General features: G+C 44.5%; 1 protein-coding gene across 1 annotated transcript in view; it reads right to left on the bottom strand.

Annotated features, from left to right (window-relative positions):
- Positions 1-11,463, bottom strand: part of SLC26A7 (solute carrier family 26 member 7) — a 215,834-nt gene that overhangs the window by 79,051 nt on the left and 125,320 nt on the right. Inside the window, exons 7-8 of the mRNA XM_019527911.1 lie at positions 6,766-6,913; positions 4,775-4,888 (exon numbers count right to left, since the gene is read on the bottom strand). Coding sequence (XP_019383456.1) covers positions 4,775-4,888; positions 6,766-6,913 — 262 coding nt within the window. The remainder of the gene's footprint in view (positions 1-4,774; positions 4,889-6,765; positions 6,914-11,463) is intronic.

Genomic DNA, 11,463 nt, shown 5'->3' with positions numbered 1-11,463 from the left:
CCGCAGCTTGAGGTGCAGTTCCCCCCAAACCCCTGCACCTATCTCCTTGAAACTTGACAGGCTTTGTGGCCTCCATAGGGGCTATCATGCCTGCAGGTTTGACCCCACTGTGGCTTAACATATACATGTGACACAAGTTTTGCTTTCAAATCATTGGGGTGCCATTTTTCTGAAATCCCTGTACCTATCTCCTTGAAACTTGCCAGGCTTCATGCCCAAAGAAGGGGCTACCACTCCTGCAAGTTTCATCCAAATAAAGCTGGAATTAACAAAGTTACAGGCTATTTTGTCCTTCCCCATTACAGCCTATGGGCGAAACATAGAAACAGCGTCGAAACGGTGAAACGTTTCAACTTGCCTCCTTTTGTTTTAAGGCTGTTTTGACTATATCGGTTCCATTTCAAGTTTGCTGTTTTGACCTCAAAATGGGTCGAAACAGCGTTGAAACAAAACTAGCAGTGAAATTTCGCACAGCCCTAATAACGACCCCTTCGTCTTAGACTCTGCACAGGTGCTTATCATCAAATTTAATAATGCAGTAAGAATATTTTTTAAATTCTTAATCCTATTAATTATTTTGAGCAGGAAGAGTTTTGTACTTCCTTTATTCTTACTGAGGGAAAAACTTGTATTTTGCCAGCTCTCAGTGAAGATCCCTGTGTTAGGATCAATGTATTTTATTCAAAATAGATGCATCAGCAATCCTCAATATAAAAAAAATAATGGTTTATGTAGGAAACAGGAATCAAAACAAATGCATACAGAATTCAAGGACTCTATGCTTCTAGGTAATATTGCACTATGTTAACCTGGTTAAAACTGCAAATGAATAACCTAATCCTGTTTAACAGGATTATGTCACAGTGCTCATTAGATCTCAATCAAGTTCTATCCAGGTTTATAGAAGGTCTTTGGCAATAGATAGATAGGTATTTGTCTGCTTTTTGATCCCGATAAAGTGTTTCTGTAATAAAACTGTTAGGTTTAACTTTTAGAGATGAATTAATCACAGTCTGGATAAAAAATATTAGGAAATGGTATGGGCAATTTATTTGACAAATAACATCAGTGGAAACAGAGAGAGTGCCTAAAGAAAAAAAAGAAAAGAAAGAGGTTCACAAGGAATTATTTTTGTTGAAAGATAAAAGACTGTTTTTGGTACCGGTTGAGGGAGTTATCAAGGCCTTTCACCCCCCATTGGCTGCTAAACTAAGCTAAATGATCAGAATACTACTAAATCCAAATACAGGTGATAGGGAAAACAGGAAAATGTCATTAAATGTTGTGTTTCTCAACCTTTTTAAACTCAAGGCATCCCTCATTAGACCCAAGGGACCCCTCAGAAAATGTCAGCTCTCAGCTTTCACTAATTTTTTAATTACAGAAAAATAAAAGAGCAATTCTTCTGTTGCAAAGAACTCAAAGACCACAACAGGTCAGAATATTTTTGATACACTGGATTCCTATTTGAAATCTCTGAGTTTGCCTTGCCAATCATGTGTAGGTATTTGCACTCTCAGAGCTCTTAAAAGCATCTCATGGCACCCCAGGGTGCCACAGCACTCTGGGAACCACTGCTCTAAAATCAGGGCTGATACAAGTCTGCATGTGACTCTGTACATTTCCCTGATAACACAGGCCTCAGTCCACTGACTTCTTTCTATGCAGACATCATACCCCACTATTTTCTTCTCATTGATGATCCCCACTGATGTTTGTCATATCCATCAGCCTCTGATGCCACTTTGATGTACCATAAGAGGCTGAACTGATGTTCAAACTTTCAAAAAGAAGCAGAAAAGAATAGGTAAAAGAATTTCATCTGTCATGACTTACTAGCATTAGTGTTAGAAAAAGCTACAAGCAAAGAATGGAAAGTGGCAGGTCAAGTGGAGATATAGATTAAAGATCCACAGTGGTGATGCATAGAGGGTGCACAGCCTGTCAGGCTGCACTCCCCACTTAGATAACAGGCAGGGGGCCAGGTAGGAGTGCCAGTGCCCCCCACCTCCCATGAGCAAGGGCTGGAATTAAGCGCTGGATGAAGTGGCTGTGGCACTCCCAGAAGTGGCTGTGGCTGCTTCCAGGAGCTCTGTGGCCGCCTTCAGGTGAGTTGAGATTGGCCACGGGAGGACCACCCCCAGCCCTCAGTCAGCAAGATTGGCTGTGGGGGGGGTGGGAAACCCCCCTCCACTAGCGAGATTGGCTGTAGAGGAACCCCCCACCTGGTTGCTGACTGGTCACTGGGGGGGGGGGCACATGCCCTCCCGACTCAGATGGTACCAGTTGCCCATGAAGATCCATGCAAGATCAGAGCTCTGTGCAACCATATCGTTGGCGTAATACATGGTGGTGTAACATGAAATTAGAGAAGGATCTGTGAGGCAGACACTGTCTATCCACTCTTTAATATAAACATTCTGATTTTAATAGTTTATTCCATTATGTATTAAATATTATAGAAGTGTTAGTGTATAAGCATGTTCCAGCTTCGTAACTGGAAAGTCCCTTACACTGTGGTAGACACAGAACTGAAGGAAAATTTCATGGGGAATATTTTACTTAGTTTTTTCAGAGCCTCTAGCCAGATTTGTTCAGTGTGCTGTTGCAATTAACTACTGATGGCTCTTGTTCTTTTGTCTGATGTTATCACTTTTGTATTAGAAATCAGACTGCTGGGACAAAGGGCCATACACTTTCACATGCGTTTTAGCATCACTGAATATATAAAGCAGATTCTTCCCTATGTTAGAGATCTGCTTGCCACAAGACAGACAAGGTATCAGGAAGGTAGGTCCAGCTGCCTAATTCTGTGGGCCAGTCCTAGCAGCGATGCATTTCAAAGTTGCTGCTGGATAGTGTTATGCTATGCCACAGATGGAGCAAATTGAAGCAAAGCTCCATTCCCTACAGGGTAGGGAAGAAGGAACAGGGCCTGCCAAAGGCAGAAATGTGCTAGTGAGGAGTTCTGTTATGCCAGGGAAAATCCTTGCTAGAGATGTGGACCTGGCTTTTAGCCATCTTACACTACTAGAAAAGCAAAAGAGACAGAACCAGAATTGAAAGTTAACCCCATGAGAGCCTTATGATTTGCTTCTCTTTATAGTTCTCTTCATCCCTGCATGCCTTCAAAGCCTCTGCACCCTTTCTAGAGGATGCCTGCTGTATAAGAACTTAAATGAATACCACAGTGACTGAAGTATGGAATGAAGTATGACTCTGAAGGTTGGATCAGAATACAGTAAATGTGAATGGCTAATAGACAAAGATGCTATGCTAAGATGATGAGGCTCTGTATGTTGTCACTCAGACTCAGGGGCTTGAAACATCTAGTAAATGAAGTGCTAGAAACAGATTCTTGTAATGTTAATGCTTTTTAAGGAAGTTTTATTTGTTTATTTATTCACTGCAACTTACCTATCTCATACTATATTGTGTGGGCTAATTATAAAATATCTGCACTGTGTTTTGGAAATATAAAGTGCCGGGTACCTATTTATTATATACAAGTATTACAGTAACTTAGTGAGAAATGGTCATGGGATATGATCTGAAAGTTTTGAGCACAATCTGTAAGTGCAAAGTGTGGATAATATTCTATCCCAATTCTGGGCATGCACTCCCATCAGCTACCATGGTAGTTCTACCCCAAAAGGTAACAGTACACTCGGGTCTCTCTTTATGTGAATTCATCTTGTGCAAATTCACTTATATGCGACGACCTTATTTATACCAGAAATTCACATTGTGTGACAAAAAATTGATCTTATGTGAAGAGGCATGCAAAGTGGCTATGCATGTAATAATGGATTCGCTTTACACAAATTTGCTTTATGCAACGTTTTTTTGGAATGCAACCCTCACGTAAAGAGTAGATGGCCATTCATATGGTCCAGTTAACACAATGCAGAGCATTAGCAAAGTTATGTTGCTGGGATCAGCATTCTGATGTCAGAGTTCATTGTTCTCAATTACTATGACAAGAGCTTTTGTTTTGCAACAGGAACAGACATCCAATATATGCCCTGGAAAAGCTGAACATGCCACCTCCGCAAGTTTATACTATACACAATGAACACACTGTGACACAGTACAAGCACACCATCACACAAACCCAAAGCTATCAAATTAACTTATTCTTTTAGGAATGGTTTTCCAAGTTTATTTTTACTTTGTTTTGAAAATCGACAACTATAAAAGTTGTATTTAAATACTTTTAGCCACATTCTAATTTTTTTCACTGAAAGCTGGCAAAAATGAAATCCTTCATGCACCACTAGAGGGCACTTTTGTCATGATGGTAACAGTTGCAAATAAAAATGTAAAAGCTCTTAGTAGTTTTTTGCAGCTTCTTCATACAGGGGATAAAAGCAAGGCCTTTTCCAAGATTAAATTTCATAATGAATTAAATATATATACAAGGAAGAAATCAATTTGTTTTCCTAGCATGGTAGTGACTTACTATACATAAGGCGATAAGGATTATTAAAATTATGTGGGAAGTTCAGATCTCTTTCCACCTCAGTTGGTAAACTCAGACTGTGGCCTGGGAAAACATGCCTGACTGTTGAGAAGGTGGAATCGAGCATAGAGATTGGTATATAGGAAGTGTGAAAGAACAGTATTGATATTTGCTTGGGAAAAAACTGATTTCTGAGAACTCCATGCTAGTGGTACAGAGAGAAAAGGATTAGGTAACGGATACAATCAGTACAAAATGTAATAGGCAACACAATAAGCTCAATTTTCTTACCTATTTAGTCTAATGAGTTACCTGAGTTTTTGCTCCAGTGCTATACAAAAGTGCAGTACGTCCCATTGCTGCAGCACTTGGTATGCAAAAGAAAAATGAAGGAATGACATTGCTGAGGCCATGAGCCAAAAATTCCTGCAAAGTTTTTAAAAAGAATACATTGTTTTTCATCTTATTCTGTCATTTCAATGCTTCTTGCCAGGAAAGGAGTTCCCTATGTAAATATTAGCAATTATAATGAACAGCAGCCTGTTAAAGAAAAGACTGTTACATACAGTGTAAAAGATCTCCCAGCACACTACACATTCTCGTGGCTCAGTACTAATCTGAATGGAACAGAGCTGAGCCAGATTCATCAAATGCAGAATAGGGAGATATATTTTGATTGCAGAATAAATGGCCTGCCTACTAATTAAAGACAGGCTCCAACCAAAACATTTATATCCAGATCCACATCTGCATTTTGAACAGCCCAAAGTATGTATTATTTAGACCTGGAGTACATTCCAGCCCCTCTTTGGCTCTCATTTGTTTATTTTTAATAGGAAATAGTGGAAAGGAATGGTTATGTACCTTCTCCTTGAAAAGAAGGTTTTACTGAGTGTTAGGATTGATGTTGATATCTCAAAATTTATAAGGTAGATATCATTACAAATGGGCTCCATGCCTCACCTATTTACTGAAATGCAGGTACTTCTGGGCAAAGATTTATGTATGAAAAAACAAATGAAATTAGGAAGACACATAAGATCTTGCAGCCACAGATTCAGCTGAACAGTGTGTTCTAATACACGGTCCTGTTTTTCCTCCCCAGCATCAATGTACCTAGTGGGAAACAGAGCACAGGGACCCCATTTATCCGCTTCAAGCTCAGTGCACAAAGAAAGTCACTAATGCTGCTGCTAGTGCTTAATGCCCCATAGGTAGTCAATGTGCTCATAGCAGATGATTGATCCCTGAAGACAAGGGAATATATACAACATATTCTCTAAATGTGCAGCAAGGGCCACTGCAGGTATGTGGTTGCATTTCCTGAATCAAAAGTGAATGTCTCTCCAGTTTTTTCTCAGTTTAATCTCTGCAGTTTAGACTAACCTGCAAAGACTGAATCATTTCAGCCTTGGGCTTTTTTTTGACAGTCTGTACTTAGCCACAGGTTTTACAAAAGACATGGACAGGGAACATAAATTGGGTCCTGTTGCATAGACATTCCAATGTGTCTCCAAGCATAAGGCCAAATTTTACCATTCAACCTTGTCTCATCCACCCCAGGCTATTGTCCCATGAGGTTGTGTTTGAATTTTAATCCCACAGGATATGGGGCAATATGGCATTTGTCCAGATGTGCATGTATTTTCCACCAAAGCATTTATGTTAGCATTTAAAAATTCTCTGTCAGCCTGGAGTAGCTTAGACTTCCTCTGCTCCCAGGAGAAGGAGTAAATATTCTACCCTTTCTCAGCCTCCCCATTGTTGAATGGGACCCAGAAGGATTCCTGGAGCTAAAGCTTTGACAGCATTGCCTGAACCAGCCCTGACTCTACTCTATATAAAAATAAACTCTTAAATGAGGTTCATACTTTGTACACACTTCATTCTATGTGATCAGATGAGTCCTTAAGGCCATAAGTATCCAGTTCATTCCAGGAACTGCTCTAATTTCTTAACTCTGTGCTCCATTTAAAATTCTTCTCTGGCTAAGCTGTGCAGAAAGAACCTGCCTTATGTTAGGACACTGGAAGAATACACTGGCACCCAAGCTTGCTGCTGTCTGAGCTGAATTCAGTATTGCATGGGGACTACTGTAGACTGTTTCATCTCAGAATCAGTAGCTGCCTCCACAGCCTCATAGGCTTTGCAAAGTAATTCTATTTGGATTCAGTGTTTATCCACATCTGGAAAGTCAGCATGATAATATATGAAACTCCTTATTCACCTGCTAGGCTACTGTATGCTTCCCATATATTTCCTTAATTAAAGAGTCCACAGGTACAGAGGGGAAAATGCTTTACCTGATTGTCATCCACAGAGTATTGGAATTTTTTAGCAGATGCTTTGGCCAGGGCTAGTGATGCTACATAGCCAACTAGTGCCACTCCAAAAGCTTCTGTTATTACTTCAGAGAGGACATTCATGGTTGGGGCTTTCAGAGGTGGCATCCTGTAAAGATAAAGACAATCCTTTATATTGTAATGAGCATAAAGCACTTGTGATAAATCCTGTACAAAAGCTATATAGATATAGGCCTTGTGAGACAGGTTATTTTGCTCTAATTTGCCCATCATTGCTACCAGAATTCCAGCTGCAAAAACAGTAACAACACAGGCGTTAATATTAGCATTCCTACTGTTGCTGTTGTCAGTGGCATAAAACTCATGTTGGCAAAGAAATAAATTCAGAATGAAAGAGGTAACCACCCTGAAAACAAAAGATATATTGATCCTAAAACCAGACAGTTTTGTACAACAATATTTATTTTACATGCTTAATAAGCAAGTGATGGGTGGGATAGATATAACAAAGGCAACTTGTTGCAAGAGTTTAGGAAAAGACTACAATAGCCATTTAAAAATTGGAGGGAGGAATTCAAATAGACACATATAACTATCTAAGATGGAATCTCCATATACTACATTTGCATTTTTCATAGATTTCGTAGACATCAGGGCTGGAAGGGACCTTGTAAGATCATCGGGTCCAGCCTCTTGCCCAAGGGGCAGGAAGTCAGCTGGGGTCAAATGATAGGCATCCAAGTGCTTTTTGGAAGCGTCCAGCGTAGGTGCTTGCACCACCTCTGCAGGGAGTCTATTCTAGGCCCTGGGAACTTAGCCAGTAAAGAAGTTTTTCCTTATGTTTAGCCTGAAATGGTCTTCCAGGAGTTTGTGACCATTGGACCTTGTCTTCCCTTGGGGTGCCTTGGTGAATTCTCTCAGCTCCTGATGCACACCCCATATGTACTTATAGGCTGCCACCAAGTCACCCGTAAATCTATGCTTTTCCAGGCTGAAAAGCCCCATGGATCTTAGCCTCTCCTCATAAGGCCTGCTCTCAAGTCCTCTAATCATACACGTGGCTCTCTTCTGGACCCTCTCAAGCTTCTTCACATCTTTTCTGAATTGCAGAGGCCAGAATAGGTTACAATACTCCAGCTGCAGCCTCACAAGGGCTGAGTAAAGCAGGAGGATGACTTCCTGGGTCTTGCTTGAGATGCATCAGTAGATGCAAGCCAGAATTTTGTTTGCTTTGCTGGCTGCGGCATTGCATTGGTGGCTCATGTTCATCTTGTGGTAAATCATGATCCTCAAGTCTCTTTCAGTCATGGTACCAGCAAGTATAGCACTGCCAAGTCTATAGACACGTATAGTCCTTGAGGAGCAACCACTCGTTGTGGACTCCCCTCCCTGTCAAATTATGGCCTCTCAGGGCCTTGTCAACTACCCTGCTGAGCTTGTGAATGTCGGCTCACTGACTCCCAGCTTCCCTTCAATTCTTAGGTCATTCACTAAATAGTCCCCTTTGGCCAGTACCAGGTCCAGCAGCACCTTGCCTCTTGTTGGCCTGTAGACTTCTTGGGATAAATAGAGCTCATCAATGCATGTGAGGAAGTATTGCAATTGATCAGATTTGGCTGAGTGCTCTTCCCATGAGATGTAACTGAAATCACCCATGACATCCATGCACCAAGAATGTGCAGCCTCAGCCAGTTCTCTAGTGAATTTGTGGTCAAGTTCTTGCTCCTGATTAGGAGGTTTGTAATAGACTCCTACCATTATATCCCCTTCACCATGTTCCCCCCCCCGTATTCTTACCCACAAGTCACCCTCCTTGGTTGCCAATCTCCACCTGTAGGAAAGTGTACTGCTCCTTCACATAGAGAGTTACACCCCTGCCCTTTCAACATGATCCCTTGCAACACGATCCCTCCTGTACAAGTTTTAGCCATCTATACCTGTGCTCCATTCATAGGTAGAGTCCCAGCAGGTCTCCGTTATCCCTATGAGATCATAGTCATTTCTGTTTAGCAGAAGGTCCAGTTCCTCCTGTTTGTTGCCCAGGCTCCTGGCATTTGTGTATAGGTAAGTGATCCTGCCATTGGAGACCCTAGGCTTCCCTGCACTCCTGGAAGAGCCCTGTCCCTGGGCTGGGGTAGGAGTGAGTTCCCTTGTGCAGCCTGATGTGTTGATTTTGTGGTTGATGCTTGGTGGGCTTGCACTGGTGGTTATCCGCCCACCCCCCAGTGAACTTCGTTTAAAGTGCGATCAAGCAGGTCAGCCATTGTAGCTGAGAAGAACATCTTCCCCATTTGAGTGAGGTGGAGGCCATCCTTTCCCAACAATTCTCTGTCTCTGTCTCTGAAGTATGGACTGTGGTAATAGCAGCTGAAGCTTTTGCAATGGCACCAGCACCACCGTCTTCTGTTTACTTCTATAGTTCTTCTTTCCTTCCTCTTCCTGTGACCTGTAACCAGAAGGATCAAGGAGAAAACCACCTGCACCCCCAACCCTCCGAGACCTGCTCCCAGAGTCCTGTAGTCATTCATGACTTGGCTGGGATTGCTCTGAGCCTTGTCATTCCTGCCCACATGGACAAGGAGCATGGGGTAGTAGTCAGAGAGCTGTGTAACTTTCGGCTACATCCTGGATATGGGCCCCTGGGAGGCAGTAGACCTCATGGGCTAAGGGGTCAGGGCAGCAGATTGCTCCCTCAGTCCCCCTCAAGAAGGAGTCTCCCACAGTGACCACTCTGTGTTTCTTCTTAGGGGTGGTTGCTGGTTGTCTTTCTTTCTCAGGTGCAAAAGCTGGTGGCTCTGCTGCTCTACTGGTGCTGCGAGGAGTTTGTACCTGTTGTGTAGATCCAGGGGGGTGGCAACCCTGGTACAGCAAACCTTAGGGCCAGAGACAACCTTCATCCAAGCAACCCCTGGCTGGACATTATGAGAGCTCCTCTTGCCCACCCTTATCTTGCCAGCCAACCTTGCTCTTCCCTTTCTTTCTTCTGGTACAGAGCCTGGCAATAAGAGTCAGTCTCTTCTTTATCATCCCTGATGGTGTACAGCCTCTGCACTATGGCCTGGAGCTCCCCTATCCAGTACTCCAGAGGCTCCAATGTATAGCAAACCTCACAAGGGGAGGTGTCATTGCTCCTGATTCCATGTGCCTGCAGATGTGCCAGGCAGACCCACAGCTAAGAGCCAGGGGCCCCATCTGAGTGGAGGCCTGAACCATGAGTTCTGTCTGGGTGGAGGCCTCAGAGGTACCTGGGAGGAGGAGCAGCCACGGAAGGGATCTTTGGGGTGTGGCACATCACCACTGTGGTAGAGATAGTAGTCTGGGCTACTACTGTGCCAACCCTTCTCTTCAGACTCACCACCTGGAGCCTTGTGCCCCTCCTGCTCACACTCCTGCATGAACTCCCACACTAACTTGAGTGCTGGGTCTAGAGCGCACCTGCTTGCATGCTGTGTTTGCAAGTCTCCAGTCGCATGGCTTCCTGGGGGGGCTAGGCCAAGTAGGAGCTGGATAGGGGCATGAGCCTCCTTGGCTCCTCTCAGCTGCCTCCCGCAGATGACTAGCTCCCACTCACCGTGGGCCCCACCTACCTTCCAGCTACACTGGGGGTCAGGGTCGGGGTCCACTGGGTGTCCCTCCCACTGGGGTCCTTGGGGTCCAGGGCAAATGGGGGCATGATGGGCTTCCGCCCATGTCTTGCACCAGAGCCAGACCAAACTGGCTTCTGCTGTTGGCAGGCCCTTTTAAATTTTGTGCATGCACAGTGGGCCCACTACCAGTGCTACACTGCTCTCAGGAGCTGTGGGTCACTGCCCCACTGGAGAAGGGAGCAAGTAAGTGCCCCACTTCCCTGTCTCACATGCTGGGTGGCACCGGTCGTGTGGCTCCCTGGGGGGCTGGGTCAAGTAGGAGCCGGGGAGGGGTGACACTCCTTGGATCCTCTCAGCTGCCTCCCGCAGCTGATTCCTACCCACCGCAAGCCCCACCTACTTCCCAGCTATGTTGGGGGTCAGGATTGGGGTTTGCTGGGTATCCTGCTGGGGGTCCTGGGGGTCCAAGGCTGATGGGGGTATCTTGCACCAGAGCCAAACCAAACTCCAGTTTCTGCCATTGGTGGGCCCTTTTAAATTCTGTGCATGCACAGTGGGCCCGCTGCCAGCACCTCACTGCTCTCAGGGGCTGCGGTTACTGCCCCACTGGAGGAGGCATGTAAGTGCCCCTGCATTTCCTGTCTCATACACCGGGTGGCACTAGTCATGTGGCTCCCTGGGGGGCTGGGCCAAGCAGGAGCTGGGGTGGGGCGACGTGACCTTCCTCAGCTCCTCTCAGCTGTCTCCCACAGCTCACTAGCTCCCACCCACTGTGGGCCCCACCTGCCTCCCGGCTAGGATCAGGGTTAGGGTCGAGGTCCGCTGGGTGTCCTGCTGGGGGTCCTGGAGGTCTGGGGCTCACGGAGGCATTATTCCACCTGTGCATCTCACGCCGGAGCCAGACCAAACTGCAAACAATTTTTCAACAACCTGCAGTAATTCTTTATGCATTAAGTAGCATAGAGAATGATTGGATCAGAAGCTGCAGAAGTGAAACTCAACTCTTCATGACATCTGTAAAATAAACACATATATTGCTGTCTAACCCTTGGACACATGAAATGTAATTTGCCCCAAACACCACAAAGAATTCACACTCTAAGGAGCTCCA

The sequence above is a fragment of the Gavialis gangeticus genome, unplaced genomic scaffold, assembly GCF_001723915.1.
Source record: "Gavialis gangeticus isolate Ggan-Ray unplaced genomic scaffold, GavGan_comp1, whole genome shotgun sequence".
Classification (NCBI taxonomy): Eukaryota; Metazoa; Chordata; order Crocodylia; family Gavialidae; genus Gavialis; species Gavialis gangeticus.
The sequence above is the reverse complement of the archived record's forward strand: the minus strand, read 5'-3'. Positions and strand labels throughout refer to the sequence as shown.